The 19,145-nt window shown below is 41.6% G+C and overlaps 1 protein-coding gene across 1 annotated transcript; it reads left to right on the top strand.

Annotated features, from left to right (window-relative positions):
• Positions 1 to 7,033: 7,033 nt before the first annotated feature.
• On the top strand, positions 7,034 to 12,640 carry LOC137250752 (LIM domain-containing protein jub-like). Its single transcript, XM_067784133.1, has 7 exons — positions 7,034 to 8,289; positions 8,346 to 8,751; positions 8,815 to 8,955; positions 9,648 to 9,817; positions 9,900 to 9,962; positions 10,031 to 10,196; positions 12,038 to 12,640. The coding sequence occupies exons 1-7, from the start codon at positions 7,264 to 7,266 to the stop codon at positions 12,286 to 12,288; spliced, it is 2,223 nt and encodes a 740-aa protein (XP_067640234.1). The 5' UTR covers positions 7,034 to 7,263; the 3' UTR covers positions 12,289 to 12,640.
• The last annotated feature ends 6,505 nt before the right edge of the window (positions 12,641 to 19,145 follow it).

Here is a 19,145-nt window from a genome sequence, read left to right on the forward strand (position 1 = left end):
TTACTAAACGCTTTGGTCGACTCAAAGCGAAGACAACAAAACGCTGTTAAAGCGTCAAAAGGAAGTAACGCAGCAAAACTTCAATGTTATTCCGGGTTAAGGCCAAATTAAATTTCCCTAAAGCTGCAGACATTGGAGCGTTATCGGTAACCGTATCGGTAACCTTATAATAGCTAATTCGACCAATCTTATGGGAATCAATGTAATCCATTTTTGGTGCCATATCGTAACGCTAAGGTCGTAACCGTATCGTAGCCAACCAATTGGGTTTTGGTTTACCGTCGTAACGATAAACAGCTGATTACGTTAGGGATACGGATTCAGCGATACGACATACGGCACCAATGACTCCGGTTTTAAAGCCAAATTAAACTTCCTTAACCCTAACGCCATAGTTGTAACCATACCCATATCCATAACCATCTCCATTGTGATCGATTAATGGTGTGTTAACCTAAAAATTGTGAAAATTTCATAAAAATTAAGAAAACGCAAAAAATTACAAACATATTCCACAAAAAATAAGTCTCTTAGTCAAAACGTATACAAAACAATGAATAAAATCTACACAAAGTTTTTAAATTCACCAACTCATATATTTTTAGGTTATGGATATGGCGAAAAACCAAAAACCAATTGTTTGGCTTAGGTATGGTTATGGCGTTAGCGTTATGGTATGGCACCATTAATCGGTTACATTGATCTCCATAAAGTAGGTTCGATCAGCTGTTTTATCTGTTTATGGTTTTATGGTTATAAGTCACCATTAATTACACCTTTAACCCTAACGCCATAGTCGTATCCATACCCATATCCATATCCATCACCAATGTGATCGATTAATGGTGTCTTAACTTAAAAATCGTGAAAATTTCATAAAAATTAAGAAAACGCAAAAAATTACAAACATATTCCACAAAAAATAAGTATCTTAGTCATAAGGTATACAAAACAATGAATAAAATCTACAAAAAGTTATTAAATTCACCAAGCCAAATATTTTTACCATGCTATGGTATGGTTATGGAGTTAGCGTTATGGTATGGCACCATTAATCGATTACATTGATTTCCATAAGGTAGGTTTGATCACTGGTTTTATCTGGTTATGGCTTCATAGTTATAAGTCACCATTAATTCGCCCTTTATCCACATCCATCTCCAATGTTGTTGTTGTTGTAGCAATGGCTCGCCCCACCTAATAGCCGCGACCGACCACAAATTGTCATCAATATATCAATATCCTCTAACGGGAGTCCAAGGAAACTTGCCGTTTCAACAGGGGTGGACCATAAGGAAAGGTGTGTTAGAGGCGTTGGTTCCACATTAAAATTGAATAGATGGTTGGTGTCATGTGGGGACACATTGCAAGCGGGGCATATATTTTGTATGTCGGGGTTGATTCTGAATAGGTAAGAGTTTAACCTGTTACAGTATCCAGAACGAAGTTGAACAAGAGTGACACGCGTTTCCCTGGGGAGTATGCGTCCCTCTTCCGCAAGTTTTGGATAATTTTCGTTAAGTACTGGATTCACCGGGCGATTCCCGGCATAAAGGTCCGACGCCTGTTTATGGAGTTCACCAAGGACCTGCTTGTGTTTTTTCACTTCATACGGCTGGGTTCTCAGGTGCCGTATTTCCTCAAAATGCTTACGGAGATGACTCCTTAAGCCCCTAGGCGGTGCTGGTTCATCAATCAGATGTCTGTTGGGATGCCCACGTTTCTGGGTATTCAACAGGAACTGTTTGGTCAGCATCTCATTTCTCTCCCTGATGGGGAGTATTCTCGCCTCATTATGCAGATGGTGTTCTGGGGACATAAGAAGACAGCCCGTGGCGATTCTGAGAGCAGTATTTTGGCAGGCCTGTAGTTTCTTCCAGTGGGTGATTTTTAGGCTTGGCGACCATATGGGCGACGCGTAGCACGTAATCGGCTGGCTAATTGCTTTGTATGTAGTCATGAGCGTTTCTTTATCTTTTCCCCAAGTACTGCCAGCGAGGGATTTGAGGATTTTGTTACGGCTCTGAATTCTCGGAACAATTGCAGCTGCGTGCTCACCAAAATGTAGATCCTGATCAAACGTCACACCCAAGATTTTGGGGTGTAGGACAGTCGGTAGCGTAGTGCCATCGACGTGGATGTTCAAAATGGTCGACATTTGGGGCGTCCATGTTGTAAATAAGGTCGCGGAAGATTTAGTCGGTGATAATGCCAGGTTTCGCGAAGCGAAAAAACTGGAGAGATCAGGGAGGTAGCCGTTTATTTTATTGCATAGCGTATCGATCTTTAGGCCTGGGCCTGTAGCCATTATTGTGCAGTCATCGGCGTAGGAAATGATTGTGACTCCTTCCGGTGGTGAAGGTAGCTTAGATATGTAGAAATTAAACAAAAGTGGGGATAGGACACCACCCTGTGGCACCCCTTGTTTAATTCTCCTTGGTTTTGATGTTTCGTTTCTAAATTGCACCGATGTCTGCCGACCACCCAGATAATTTGCGGTCCACCTTTTAAGACATGGGGGAAGGGTAGACCCTTCCAGGTCCTGCAGTAACGAGCCATGGTTGACCGTATCAAAAGCTTTTGATAGGTCTAGCGCTACGAGTACTGTTCTATGGTGGGGGTATTGATTTAAACCGCAATTTATCTGGGTGCTAATGGCATTTAGCGCGGTGGTAGTGCTATGGAGTTTTCTGAAGCCATGCTGATGAGGGGTTAGCTGCAAATTTGCTTGGAAATAAGGGAGCAAAATGGCTTCAAGCGTCTTTGCCACTGGCGATAGGAGAGATATCGGACGATACGACTCACCTATGTTAGCTGGTTTCCCAGACTTTAGTAGCGGGACCACCTTGGCCATTTTCCATTTCTCAGGTATGACAAAGGTGGAAAGAGACAGATTGAAGACATGCGCTAAATATTTGAAACCCTCTTTCCCTAGGTTTTTAAGCATCGGCATGGCTATGCCGTCTGGGCCCACTGCTTTGGATGGTTTAGCACGACCAATGGCGTCCTCAACCTCTTTAGCGGTGATGGTGATTGGTGACGCGCTGAATTTGTGTTTATGTGCGCGTCTGTTGGCTCTCCGTCTATCTTTGTCGACCGTAGGATGCATTATATATTGTCGGCAGAAAGCGCTCGCGCATTTTTTCGCGTCCGACAGCACTTTGTCGCCAAAGGCGATGGAAACTTTGTCTTTGTGCTTAATGGGATTCGATAGGGACTTTACGGTGGACTAAAGTTTACCCACACCGGTAGAGAGGTTACAACCTCTTAGGTGCTCCTCCCATTTCGCCCGCTTGTGTTCATCCACAAGCAATCTGATGCGTTGGTTTATATCCCCTATTTGGGGGTCGCCTGGATCAAGCTGTCTTATAAGGTCATGTTCTCTCGCTAAGTTTGCGGCCTCCGCCGGGAAGTGGGGCCGGATTACGGGAATTCTCCCGGCGGGAATGAAATGTGCCGAGGCGGATTTAATGACCTTACGGAAGGCATGCTCCCCTTGGCGGGCATCGGTCGGGATAGGGAGAGCAGCTAGGCGGCTGTCTGTAAAGGATTTATATTCTTCCCACTTTCCTTTTTTGAAGTTTATGAAAGTGCGGTTTTCAGTGACGATGAAGTCGGCGGTACTTACTTACTTACTTAATTGGCGCTTAACCGTCTAAACGGTTATGGCCGTCCAACAAGGCGCGCCAGTCGCTCCTTCGCTCCGCCAACCGGCGCCAATTGGTCACACCAAGGGAGTTTAAATCGTTTTCCACCTGGTCCTTCCAACGGAGTGGGGGCCGCCCTCTACCTCTGCTTCCATAGGCGGGTTCCGATAGAAACACTTTCTTGGCCGGAGCATCATCTTTCATTCGCATAACATGGCCTAGCCAGCGCAGCCGCTGCGTTTTAATTCGCTGGACTATGTTGATGTCTGCGTATAGCTCGTACAGCTCATCATTAAATCTTCTTCGGTACTCGCCATCGCCAACACGTAGAGGTCCATAAATCTTTCGAAGAACTTTTCTCTCGAACACTCCCAAAGCCGCTTCATCTGCTGTTGTCATGGTCCATGCTTCTGCCCCATATAGCAGGACGGGTACGATAAGTGACTTGTAGAGTATGATTTTCGTTCGCCGAGAGAGGACTTTACTTTTCAATTGCCTACCTAGTCCAAAGTAGCATTTATTGGCAAGATTGATTCTTCGCTGAATTTCAGTGCTGATGTTGTTGCTAATGTTGATGCTGGTTCCCAAATAAACGAAGTCTTTTACTATTTCGAAATTATGGCTGCCAACAGTAGCGTGGTTGCCAAGGCGCATATGCGCTGACTCTTTGCTCGATGACAGCAGGTACTTCGTTTTGTCCTCATTCACCATCAAACCCATCTTTACCGCTTCTTTTTCCAGCTTGGAGTAAGCAGAACTAACAGCGCGGGTGTTTAGGCCGATGATATCAATGTCATCAGCATATGCCAGTAATTGCACGCTTTTATAGTATATTGTTCCAGTGCGGTTAAGTTCTGCAGCTAGTATAATTTTCTCCAGCATTAAATTAAAGAAATCGCACGATAGGGGGTCACCCTGTCTGAAACCTCGTTTAGTTTCGAACGGCTCGGAGAGGTCCTTCCCAATTCTGACTGAGCTGATGGTGTTGCTCAACGTCATTTTGCACAGCCGTATAAGTTTTGCGGGGAAACCAAATTCAGACATAGCGGCATATAGGCAGCTCCTTTTCGTGCTGTCGAAGGCGGCTTTAAAGTCGACGAAGAGGTGATGTGTGTCGATTCTCTTTTCACGGGTTTTTTCCAAGATTTGGCGCATTGTGAAAATCTGGTCGATGGTAGATTTACCAGGTCTGAAGCCGCACTGATAAGGTCCAATCAGCCGGTTCACGGTGGGCTTCAATCTTTCGCACAATACACTTGAAAGGACCTTATATGCGATATTAAGAAGGCTGATTCCACGATAGTTGGTGCATTTTGCAGTATCCCCCTTCTTGTGGACTGGGCAAAGAACACTTAGATTCCAACCGTCGGGCATGCTTTCGTCCGCCCATATTTTGCTAAGAAGCTGCTGCATGCGCCTTACCAACTCCTCGCCGCCGAACTTGAATAGCTCCGCAGGCAATCCATCAGCGCCCACGGCCTTGTTGTTTTTCAATCTGGTTATTGCTATTCTAACTTCGTCATAATCGGGCGGGGGGACATATATTCCATCATCATCGATTGTGGGATCGGGTTCTTCATCTGCGCGGTGAATTGCTGCCTCCATTTAGGAGAGCAGAGAAGTGTTCCCTCCATAATCTAAGCACTCTCTGGACATCAGTTACAAGGTCGCCGTTTTCATTCCTAGTCGGCGGTACGCTCAAGCGAAATAAGTATGGGCAGGTGGTCGGATGCCAATGTTACCATCGGCTGCCAGTTGACGCAGTTTACGAGTTCTGCGCTCACGATTGAGATATCTGGCGAGCTGTGACAGCTTCCTACCATACGTGTGGGGGCGTCTCCGTTTATTGTGCAGAACGTCGTTTCTTCTATTTGATCCGCCAACATCTCTCCCCTACTGTCCGCCCGCAAGTTTGAATGCCATAGATCATGATGGGCATTGAAATCGCCTAAGATAATGCGATTGTTGCCAGTGAGTAAGGCCCTGATATTAGGGCGGTATCCACTGGGGCAACAGGTGGCAGGAGGGATGTAGATGTTGATGATTTCTAGGTTTGCATCACCTGACCGGACAGATAGGCCTTGACGTTCTAAGACATTGTCCCTGCGGTCGATGCCAGGATCAAATATATAATATTGCACAGAGTGGTGTATGATAAACGCGAGACCGCCTCCATTTTCGCTCTCGCGTTCTTTCCTGTGGACGTTATACCCAGAGCAGGTCGCAAACATATATATTATGTGCTGGCAAACGGTGCAAACGGAGGTAGGGACTAAGAGTCTGTTTCCCTGACCTACACGATTGCTGCCGGAAAAAAATATTTGAGTTGGTGAATTTATTAACTTTTTGTATATTTTATTTATTGTTTTGGATACGCTTTGACTAAGAGACTTATTTTATGTGGAATATGTTTGTAATTTTTGGCCATTTCTTCATTTTTATGAAATTTTCACATCCATCCATCCATCTCCAATGTAACCGATTAATGGTACCTTAACCTAAAAATTGTGAAAATTTCATAAAAATGAAGAAATGGCCAAAAATTACAAACATATTCCACAAAAAATAAGTCTCTTAGTCAAAACGTATCCAAAACAATAAATAAAATATACAAAAAGTTAATAAATTCACCAACTCAAATATTTTTAGGTTGTGGATGTTGCGAAAAACCAAAAACCAATTGGTTGGCTATGGTATGGTTATGGCATTGGCGTTATGGTATGGCACTATTAATCGATTACATTGGTTTCCATAAGGTAGGTTCGATCAGCTGTTTTATCTGGTTATGGTTTGATGATTATAGCTGGAGACATTGGTGCTTTATCGGTAACCGTATCGGTAACCTTATAACAGCTGATTCGACCAAACTTATGAGATTCAATGCAATCGATTATTGGTGCCGCTAAGGTCGTAACCGTATCGTAGCCAACCAATTGGGTTTTGGTTTGCCGTCGTAACGATAAACAGCTGATTACGTTAGGGATACGGATACAGCGATACGACATACGGCACCAATGACTCCGGCTTATAGCTGGAAACATTGGTGCTTTATCGGTAACCGTATCGGTAACCTTTTAACAGCTGGTTTGACCAACCTTATGAGAATCAATGCAATCGATTATTGGTGCCGCTAAAGTCGTAACCGTATCGTAGCCAACCAATTGGGTTTTGGTTTACCGTCGTAACGATAAACAGCTGATTACGTTAGGGATACGGATACAGCGATACGACATACGGCACCAATGACTCCGGCTTATAAGTCACCATTTGTTGGCCCTATAGATTTCTATAAGGTTGGTTCCATCAGCTGTTTTATCTGCATATTGTTAAGTCGCCATTAACTGGCCCTTAAGGCATAAGGAATTTAGAAACTTACCACTTTTCAACCTCAGTAGCAGCTCCAATAGGATTTTCACCTTTTTATTACTTCAATCTTCATCATAGGCTCCTGAAAAGTCCGGAAACTCATTTGTTGATTCCGTCATCGCTTTGCCATAGGCATTGTAGTGCTTTCCACATTTAATAAAATTTCATGGACCCTGCAATTACAATTACTAACTTTGCCTTTGTGCCCGTAGAAAAAGTTATATATTGCTTTGTGTGAAGTTTAATCGATATGGCTAATCAACGGCTCAATGAAGCAATGCAGCGCTTGCAAATGGGGGAGGATGGTAGAGGTGGGATTGGTTCACCAAAATACCCCGCTGGGCCTAATTTTATTCGTCAACATGTAGGCAATGCATCTATGCAGCAGCAACAACAAAACCCAGAGGAATACAAAATGTACGAACGTACGAATATTATTGCTTCTACCAAATTTGCCACACCCCGTCCAATCGAACAATTGGTAGCTGATGCAAATACAAACATTTTGCCACTCACATCAACGCAGTCACCAAAAAATGGAAGTATATCGAATTTAGGAGGTGGAGGGAGTCCATATTATGTTGGTAGCAACCAAATTTTGTATGAACAAAAGTTAGGATCTTCGAAACATTCACCTGTCTATGAGAATCTCGAGTTTTATAACAGTGGTGGTGGTATAACAACAGCAGGGGTATATTTCGATTCGGCACATAAACGTGCCCAACCTCAAAGCCCTACCTCGAATCCATCAAGGGGTCAATATATGGTTATGCATGCTAGCACCAGTGGTGGTCGATTTGCACATACCCCAATACCAGATCATTATGCGGACTCGATGCCTATATATGAGAATATTATACCACATTCTGGACAGCGTGCACAACCACAAGCCTCACCAGCGACTGCTACTATGTACCAACACATAGAAATTTCACCACACTCGAGTGGTAGTAGTGGCGGGGGATCAGTTCCACTAGCACCACATCATATACGTGAGAATTCCGGTTTAGATATAGCTGCTGTATTGGCATCACCAATGCATAGGCGAAGTACATCGAACTCCTCAATTAAAACAGCAGCATCGAATAGCACTGCTGCTGCTACTGGTGGGGGTAGTAGCTTATCATCGCCAACACGTTTTCGTAACCTTTCCTTGCCCAACCACAGCGGCAATACAAACATCCAAACACAAATCTCGCCAACAAAATCTTTGGCGTCCAGTACAACTAGTAGTAATGATTATAAATTACTACAACATACTCCAGTTAAAAATACCGTAAGTAAGGTTAACAAAGTGTAATAATTTTGAAAATAAAATTAATTTTATTATAGCATCATCCTATTATCAATGTATCTGTTAACCCAAATTACATTGAGGAAATTAACAGTTCTGATTATGTATGCATGACTGCAAATTTGCATCGGCAGCCACTCAGAAGTCCAACATCTACGATACCAGGAGACTTACAACCATTGCGTACAAATACGACTGCACTGGCGGCATCTAGTAGTAGCGGCTTGCGTAAACTATGCAATGAATCGCCAGTGTATGTGGTCAATAGTAGTTGCAGTGAGGCAGAGAATCCTGTAGCATTAGTTGGAGCACGCAAAATTTCACCAATGGGAGACCGTAAATTCGCAAAATCTCCTTTGGCTGTCCCACAACGTCCCTTATTATCGGGCGGTGGTGCAGTAGCTGCATCATCTATATCACCAACGCCCTCACAAAATAGTACTGGTCAGTTACAATAAAAATTTGTTTGTGGTTTGGTCAGAAATTAATATTTGAAATCATTTAAAGGACTATCCAAGAACTTACTGCCATATAGTGTAACTCCACCACGTCCCACAGGTCCCACAGAAGCTCAACGCAAAATCGAAGAGCTCACACGTCAATTAGAGGAAGAGATTGAGCAAAGCGAGGAACAGGGTGAATATTTTGGTAAGTAAAGCTGATGTGGTGAGTCGGCTTAGCAAGCGGAATGGACTAGATTCAAGTGACACACAAAAACACTTAAGACAATTTTGGGGTTCTTTTCGGCTGTGTAAAAAGTCAGTAAATAAATTAAAGCTGCTCAACAATTTGAATCTTACGTAGAAACTGTTCAGAGTCGGAATAATGGTTTGCTTACCTTTTCTCAGAGAAGGTACCGCTTCCGGTTATTTCATGTCCTCATAATATTAAGGCTGAGATCATCCCTGGCTGATGTAATTCCCTAAAATTAAATTGAATGCGGTGGACGACATAGGACCTACCAACATCGGCAAACTACTACAGGAACAATAATGTAGTCCCGATAACCGATTTTTGGAGCGAATACTTTTTACGAAAGACCAAGGTAGTAGATGATGAATATCAACACGTTCGACCCGTTACGTAAATTGAACAGATTTGATCTAATTACCACTATCCGTTCCTAAAGTGAAATACCCTAAATTCGCAGTAGAGGAAAGCAACCTCTCCAGGGAGACGCGCGTCACTCTAGCTCCACTTCGGTTTTCAGGAGATTTAAAGCTCTCCAGGTATCTTGGTATTAGATATACGTAAAACGTATCTTTTTTTTAAATTCAAATCTGAATTGAGGTATTCGTTTCGACCAATTCAAAGTTTAATAATATATCTCTTTTTTTTAGGTATATGTCACACATGCGGTGATAAGGTCAAAGGTGCTGGTCAAGCTTGTCAAGCTATGGGAAATTTATATCATACCAATTGTTTTATTTGTTGTTCCTGTGGACGTGCGCTGCGCGGCAAAGCGTTCTATAATGTACATGGGCGTGTTTATTGCGAGGAAGATTATATGGTAAGAGAGACTTCTCAAAATGTACCTTACTCAGATGAATTATGTTATGACTAATGTTTGTGTTATCGCCCTTTTCTTACAGTATTCCGGTTTTCAACAAACAGCAGAAAAATGTGCAATCTGTGGGCATTTGATAATGGAAATGGTAATGTTTGCATCTTAGCAATTTTTATTTAATTTACATGTAATTGTTTTGTGAATGTTGAATCACAGATTCTCCAAGCAATGGGAAAGTCCTATCATCCTGGCTGTTTCCGTTGCTGCGTTTGTAATGAATGTTTAGATGGTGTTCCTTTTACGGTTGATGTGGATCACAAGATTTACTGTGTCAACGATTATCATCGAATGTTTGCTCCGAAATGCGCTAGCTGTGGCAAAGGTATGGAAAACATTTTTTTAGCCCTGGAACAATGCCCATCATTCATTTTTATACTCAGCTGAGCAGAGTTCACAGAGTATATTAATTTCGTTCGCATAACGGTAACGGCATAAACTAATCGAGATCGATATAGACTGGTATATATCAAAATGATCTGGGCGAAAAAAAGAAAATCATTTAGCCATGTCCGTCCGTCTATCTGTCTGTCCGTAAACGCGATAACTTGAGTAAATTTTGAGGTATCTTAATGAAATTTGGTATGTAAGTTCCTGGGCACTCATCTTAAAATGAACGAAATCGGACTATAACCACGCCCACTTTTTCGATATCGAAAATTTCGAAAAACCGAAAAAGTTCGATAATTCATTACCAAAGATGGATAAAGCGATGAAAGTTGGTAGGTGGGTTGGCCTTATGACGTAGAATAGAAAATTAGTAAAAATTTTGACAATGGGGCACCGCCCACTTTTAAAAGAAGATAATTTAAAAGTTTTGCAAGCTGTAATTTGGCAGTCGTTGAAGATATCATGATGAAATATGGCAGGAATATAACTCCTATTACTATATGTATGCTAAATAAAAATTAGAAAGTTCGGATGACGAACACGCCCACTTAAAAAAAATTCTTTTAAGTCAAATTTTAACAAAAAATGTAATATCTTTACAGTATATAAGTAAATTATGTCAACATTCAACTCAAGTAATGATATGGTCCAACAAAATACAAAAATAAAAGAAAATTTCAAAATGGGCGTGGCTCCGCCCTTTTTCATTTAATTTATCTAGAATACTTTTAATGCAATAAGTCGAACAAAAATTTTCCAATCCTTGTGAAATTTGGTAAGGGCATATCTTCTATGACGATAACTGTTTTCTGTGAAAATGGGCGAAATCGGTTGAAGCCACGCCCAGTTTTTATACACAGTCTACCGTCTGTCCTTCCGCTCGGCCGTTAACACGATAACTTGAGCAAAAATCGATATATCTTTACTAAACTCAGTTCACGTACTTATCTGAACTCACTTTATCTTGGTATTGAAAATGGGCGTAATCCGACTATGACCACCCCCACTTTTTCGATATCGAAAATTACAAAAAATGAAAAAAATACCATAATTCTATACCAAATACGAAAAAAGGGATGAAACATGGTGATTTGATTGGTTTTTTACCGCAAAATATAACTTTGGAAAAAACTTTGTAAAATGGGGGTGACACCTACCTAAGTAGAAGAAATCAACAGCCTTTGGAACCATGGCAGGAATACTGTTCGTGGTATTATATATATAAATAAATTAGCGGTACCCGACAGATGATGTTCTGGGTCACCCTGGTCCACATTTTGGTCGATATCTCGAAAACGGCTTCACATATTCAACTAAGGGGCACTCCCTTTTAAAATTCTCATTAATACCTTTAATTTGATCTCCAAATCGTACAAACACATTCTAGAGTCACCCGTGGTCCACCTTTATGGCGATATCTCGAAAAGGCGTGCACCTATAGAACTATGGCCCACTCCCTTCTAAAATGCTCTTTAATACCTTCCACTTGATATCCATGTCATACAAGCACAGGGTTACCCTAGGTTCATTTTCCTACATGATGATTTTCCCTTATGTTGTCTCCAAAGCTCTGAGCTGAGTATGTAATGTTCGGTTACACCCGAGCTTAGCCTTCCTTACTTGTTTGTAATCTTTTTAAATTTCAATATGAGTAATTTTATTTACCTTTAATTTTGAAACTATATGACATAGTCTATGTCGCAGAATGATTCAAGATTTGAACAGGGCAAAGTACTGTTGCAACAAAACCATAATTTTATTTGTATTTATTTATAGGCATAACACCTGTCGAGGGCACTGATGAAACGGTGCGTGTAGTCTCAATGGATAAAGATTTTCATGTTGATTGTTATATATGCGAAGAGTGCGGCATGCAGCTTACTGATGAACCAGATAAACGTTGTTATCCATTAGATGGGCGCCTCTTATGTCGTTCATGTCATTTGCAACGTTTGGCCATGCAACAATCTTCGCCACATGTGCGACATCAAGAGCCGGTTTGTGCCTCATATCAGTATATGGGTTAGATCACTTTAGCTCAAGATTGCACACGCAATGTCAATATGAAACATACATTATTTTAAACTTTAAAATGTATGCATTCCTACTACAACTATATATAATATGCAAAGTATGAGAAAGATCAAAAATTAGTACGTAAGGTATAAAATTTGACGCACAATTTTTTACGATAAATGATAAAAAAGATGAAAACAGCAAAGCTTAGAAAAAAGATGAAGCACTCGCAGAGCCGAACCGTGTGACTCAATAGTTACTGCGTATGCATTTGCGATATTTGTGAAAATTCTCAAATGCTACTGTATTATGAATAAACCTAATGTGTACTCTTTACATACATACATTATATGCAATACATAATTGTGGAATTTATTGTAATCGTATCGAAAAACGCATCCATTTCTACCATGCTGATAAAGTGCATTTACTTGCATTGTGTAGATAGATAGATAGATAATTAATTGAGGATCGCACTGCCACCATTGGTCTATTGTGCCCTCAGCTACTTCACAGAACCTCATCCAAGCCGACATCTCTGATGAACCCTAGCAGTTCACCTGGCTTGAGGGATTTAATGTGAGAATGATCTGGCCATGGTGAGCCCTTAAACTTAGCCCTACGTCTTGAGATTGCGTTACACTCCAGGAGGATATGGTCCGCCGTCTCCGCTGATCGATCACAAAATCGACATGTGCTGTCCGATACTATACCCAACTTTTGCATGTGACTGTTCAGTCTACAGTGTCTTGTAAGAATAGCTGTTAGGATTCTTAGGCTATCCTTCGAGAGGCCTATCAATGCCCTATATCGAGTTGTGCTGTAACCCCCTAACAGTAACTTAGATTGTCTCAGGCCTGGCATAACGCGCCAGTGTTCTTCCCTTTTTCTTCTACTAATAGATGTCCCCTAAATTCCTGCGGCTCGGGACCAATAGGTCGTGTCGTTGCTGCCTCTCTGACCAGGCTGTCCGCATGCTCGTTACCTTCAACCCCTGTGGCCAGGAACCCAGGCCAGCAGTAGTTCGTTGTGTGCTCCTAGTTGATTTAGCTTTTCAACGCACTCAAGGACCATTGCTGATTTTATTTCAAACGCTGAGATTGCCTTGAGGGCGGCCTGACTGTCACTGAGTATGACAATTGTTTCATTGGAGTATTCGCGCTGTAGGCTTAAGTCAATGCACTGGAATATGGCGAATACTTCCGCTTAAAAAATGCTCGGGTATGCTCCCAGAGGTAGCGATATCTTGGCTCTGGGTCCAAAGACTCCAAATCCAATCCCCTCTGGCGTCTTCGAGCCATCGGTGTACCATTTGCATTGTGTAAAGTGTTATGCATTTTTTGTGGCAGTAAACATTTTAAAATGTATAATTCCGGTTTATTTGTAATAATAATGCCAAGGTTGGGTTTTTTATTTATCCGTTCGCATTCAGTGCTCTATTCTCAATCAATCTTTTTTTTTTTCGTGTCTACCTCATTGCCATATTTTCACATTTTCTTTAAACATCTTTCTTATAATAAGCTACCGATGTTTTCCTATAGAGGGCTGCGTCAGCTAAGCAAGAATCAAAGCGAGTACCTGATTGGCTGATCGCCAGATTCTTGCCTAAAAGACAGCGCTGCCATACTTATATTTTTCACATTACACCTTCTGCTCGTGCAACCGATCTGACTGTTAGATGGCGTTGGCTGCAATCCATCCAGTGACTATTAGGGCTGGCACACAATTATTACTAACGACGAGTGTCAGTACCTTCATTTCTGATGGATTACAGCTTCGGCCAATCTGACACTATAATCGACCACGATTATTAAATCACTTATTTCTATTTGTAACTATAAGCAAAATTGTTCTTACTTAAAATAAACACAATATACTTGAAATACATGGAGTGTCGCCTAAACGGGAGTTGAGTGGCATTCAGATGCATCGGCAGACCACATTCTAATGCGCGATGCTTCTATAATACCATCATAGGGTAACAGGGTTAACTGGCAATTTTCTATGTCTCTTATTACGTATCGGTCATGTGGTAATACCTTATGAATTACGTATGGGCCTCTATATTTTGGTATAAACTTTTTATTAGAACCGGCCGATGTATCTACATTACGTATGACAACAAAGTCACCGACACTGTATGTCTCAGGAGGCTTGGAGCGATTGGAAAAGTATTTTGTATCTTGTGACTTTTCTATAGCATCTAAGGCAGACGCACGGGTAGCCTCAAGGTCACGAGGCGCACTGTAATGGTTTTTATCCTCTAGGTGTTCTGTCAATTCATCGATTATCGCTCCTCTCTGTTCCACACCGAACAGCAACATACTTGGTGCGTAACCAGTGGTGGAGTGTATGGTATTATTAAGACCGTATTCTACTTGACCTAACTTGGCTGTTCAGTTGGCATGGTTAATCGGCTCAGAGATTTTACTCAACATGGCCTTGATTATTCTATTCACCCTTTCTACCTGTCCGTTTGCGGGGAAGCCGTGGCTACTTTCACGTGACATATGTTGTTTTTTAACAAATACGCGTCGAATTCGAGAGAAGTGAAACAAGAGCCGCGGTCAGATATCAGCCTCTTGGGTCTGCTGTAATAACTGAAGTATTTGTCTAGGGAAGCTATGACTTCTTTCGTACTCGTTGAATTTACTGGATACAAACGAACGAACTTCGTGAATGCATCAACAACCACTAAAATATATTTGCGCTTCGAGTTAATGGAGGGCAGAGGGCCAAAGTGATCGACATGTATGGTGTCGAATGGTATCGGTATTTTAGCAATGCTATGCATATTTCGCTTGTTCACGCGGGCTGGGGCTGAGTACATGATGCATTTAATGCAATTTCAAACAAAGTTTTCTACTTTATCTTTTATCTTGGGTAGCCAATAGTGTTTCTGTAGTTGATCGCACGTCTTATCGACGCCTAAGTGACCAATTTTCTCATGAACCAGTCTAATAGTGTTATTCTCCATCTCATTCGGGACGTACAACTGTAGCCTCCCCTCCCCCTCTCCTAAAGACGAGACCGTCTACTAATTCAAAGTTCGGCACGGGACCTGTCTCTAGCTTTTCTCGTAATTGTTTTATGTTATTGTCGCGGTATTGTGTCGCTTGGATGTGAAAATCTGCTTCGTCGGCATCCGCGCCGAAGACCATTTCGCAGAGTTTTGTTATTCCCGCAGGCTTCTTGTCGATAGTAGCGACGATTGATTCGGATTCATCGGCAGTTCCGGCTTCAGGGCAGCGGCTAAGCGCATCAACGTGTCCCATGTTAACTCCACCTCTGTGTTGAATTGTATAGTTATAATTTTCAAGCTCTAGAGCCCATCTGGCTATCCGCGGGTTAAGTTGTTTTTTACTTAAAGTCATCGTAAGGGAGTTGCAATCTGTGACTATCTTGAACGGAATTCCTTCCAAATAAACTCTAAACCGGCGTAGAGCGTATATGATGGACAGGGTTTCCAGTTCGAAGCTGTGGTATCTTGCTTCCGCGGGTGAGGTGGCTTTTGAAAAGTACATAATCGGGTGCAAACGACAGTCCGTTTGTTTTTGGAGTATGACCGAACCGAAACCTGCTGAACTTGCATCGCAGTGCAACTCAGTTTGTTTCTTCGGATCGTATATTGCAAGCACTGGGGCGGACGACAGTTTTATTTTAAGTTCCTTAAAGGCTCGTAAACAGTCTTCTGACAGTTCGAATTTAACACCATCTCGTGTCAGTTTTTGTAATGGTCCAGCTATTTTAGCAAATTTCCGAATAAACCTTCTGAAGTATGAGAAGAGGCCTAAGCAGGTCTTAAGTTCTTTACAATTTTTCGGGAGCCTATATTTTTTGATTGCTTCTATGTGCGCATCGCTGGGGCGAATGCCATCCGAACTGACTGAATAGCCTAAATATTCGAGAGTATTAAACCCGAACATACATTTATTTAGCCTAAGTTCTAAATTCGTTTCCTTCATTCTTCTAAGTACTTTGCCGAGGATCTTAACGTGGGTTTGGAATTCTACCGTGGCTACAATTAAATCATCCATATATATCATTATCAATCCATCGTCAACCAAATCTTTGAAAATGTTGTGGACATATCGCTGGAATACAGCGGGGGCGTTTTTTAACCCAAACGGCATATGCATATATTCAAATTGACCGTAAGGCGTTACAAAAGATGTATATTTAATGGAATCTGGGGCCATTTTAACATGGAAGAACCCGTTTTTTAGGTCTAGTGTTGAGAAAAATTTTTTTCCGCCTAGATAGTCGAGGCAGTCTTCGATCAAGGGGAGCGGGAAATTGTCCCGAACTGTTAATTTATTCAGCGGTCGGTAATCAACACATTTACGAATTTCGCCATTCTTTTTTTTTACTAATACAACCGCAGAGGCATATGGTGAATCGCTTGGCCTAATGATACTCTTTTCCAATAATTCATCCGTTATCTTTCTAAGTTCAGCTTTTTCATAATGAGAAAGTCGCCTTGGCAACGCATGGAATGGTTTGTCCTCAACTAACCTTATTTTCATCTCGTAATCATACGGTTTAGATTCGATATTTCTTGGCCTCAAATAGTTATCTTCTAAGGTCTTTCTCAATACATCAGTACTATTTTCTTCTAATTCTTGATTTATATTAATTTCAGATATGCAGGCGGCCTGTTTATTAAAAATATTCTCACTAAAATTTTGATCAAGTGGGCATAACCCATCGCTGCAAGCCTCATGAGACACTACGTTTATTTCTTCGAGCTCAACATCTTCTACCCGTATACTGCTATTTGGTACAGAGATTTGTAATTCTGAATGCCTCTTTTCACCCTTAAGACTAGGTATATTATTCAAGTTAAGCGCACAGAAATAAGAAGTGTTATCTGGCATATCATTATTTTCTTGTTTTGTATGTTTAATTGTCGCATCACCTAATAAGCATAAGCAAATATGAAATCTTTTTAAAAAATCTCTGCCTAAAATTAGAGCAATCTCCATAATGTCATCAGGCACCACATTTAAAACAAATTCATCTATTTTATTTTTAAATTTTATTTCGCATTTAATTTTTCCAAAAATCATTAATTTGTTATTTCCAAATCCTCGATATTTTGACTGCTTGGCGACTCCGCTCACATCAAATGGCACGGCGGACTTGCGAACAAAGCTAGTTGGACTGCCAGTATCAAAGAGAGATAAACAATCCATAAATCTTTTGCACTTAACTTGTTTTGTTACATAGGCGGCACTTACCATATTCATAGATCCTAACATTCGGTAGCAACGTTCTTCATCCCCATCTTCAGTGTCGGTCCCGACTGCAGCAACTGTTTTCTTCAAGTTTAGTACCTTTTTTGAGTTAGTACAACTGCGGTGGTCATGGCCCATCTTCCAGCAACGGAAACAACTTCCCACCGGCCTTTTTTCGTATGGACATTTGCTATGAAAGTGTCCCATATGGGTGCAATTAAAGCAGCGTATTTCTGCTGCATCAGTTTCATCGTTCTTTGGCGTATTTGATTTTGATGGTTTCGGTTTTTGAACGTTGTCGTATATAGATGGGCGAGATGAGCGACGACGCTCGTATAGGTCAAGCGATTGTTTGAATTCTTTCATCGTCCTTGCGTTTATTAGGATATATATTTCCGGGGACCTGTCTTGGAGGCCATCAACTATAAAGTTGATCAGTTCAAATTCGTCGACATAGTCACAACGAGCAGCGATGTTTTTCATTTCCAACACATATCGGCGAATGCTGCTTTTTTTTATCCCATTTATGAGTGGCCAACGCTTTGTATACTTCGTGACGGCTCACCACCCGACCAAATTCTCTAACCAAAAGTGATTTTAAATCTTCGTAATTTAGAACGTCTCTATACAGTAAAAGTTTAGCGTCACCGCAAAGAGAATTGCACAAGCAAGTGTACTTAAAAATGTCGTCTGCATTTACCATCTACATGACTATCAAAATTGCGAAGAAAGTCGTGTACGCTATATGCTTTATTTTCACCGTCAAATTTTGTGATGGTATGTTCGATGTCCCGAAAAGTTAAACGATTTGGGATTTGTAGCCTACCGATACCAATGGGGGTGTCGTTTCGTGCGTTTTGGAATTCACGTTTGAAGTCCGCAACGGATTTTTCCAACGTCAGGATTTCTTTTTCCTTTCTTAGGATTTCTATCCTTTTGTTCAGGTCATCTTTTATATGTTGTGGACTGTTAGGCATTTCCCCGCATAATATGCCTGCAGCTTCTTCAGTGAACTCGGTTGTGGTATTGGCCATAGTGGCAGTGGTGGTGATGGCGTCGGTATTGGCAATGACAGCGGCGGTGGTGATGGCGTCGGTAGTGGCAGTGACAGCGGTGGTAGTAGCAGTGGCAGCGGTGGTAGTAATGGCGGCGGTTTCAGCGTCGGGAATGGCGATGACAGCGGCGGTGGTGATGGCGTCTGTAGTGACAGGGACATCGGTGACAGCGGCATCGGTTACGGCAGCATCAGCAGTGCCGGAAGCACCAGAAATAATAACATCATTGGTAATGTTTTGGTTATCCGCGGCAAATGAATCATTTGTATTAATAGCTGAAGGAACGCGTACTGCAATATTGGTGGAAGGGATTTGGCCAGTCCCAACCACGCATTTTACCAATTTCCGCAACTGCGTTGTTGTAGCTGTTTGTGGAAATTCCACCCCAGCATCAGCCAAGATATTGGCCATTTCCTTACGAATGTTCATTTTTCAATTGTTTTTGTGGTACGTAAGTTCTTTTTTTCACACCTGAGCTATAATTCCGGTTTATTTGTAATAATAATGCCAAGGTTGGGTTTTTTATTTATCCGTTCGCATTCAGTGCTCTATTCTCAATCAATCTTCTTTTTTTTT

The sequence above is a fragment of the Eurosta solidaginis genome, chromosome 4, assembly GCF_040869045.1.
Source record: "Eurosta solidaginis isolate ZX-2024a chromosome 4, ASM4086904v1, whole genome shotgun sequence".
Taxonomy (NCBI): Eukaryota; Metazoa; Arthropoda; class Insecta; order Diptera; family Tephritidae; genus Eurosta; species Eurosta solidaginis.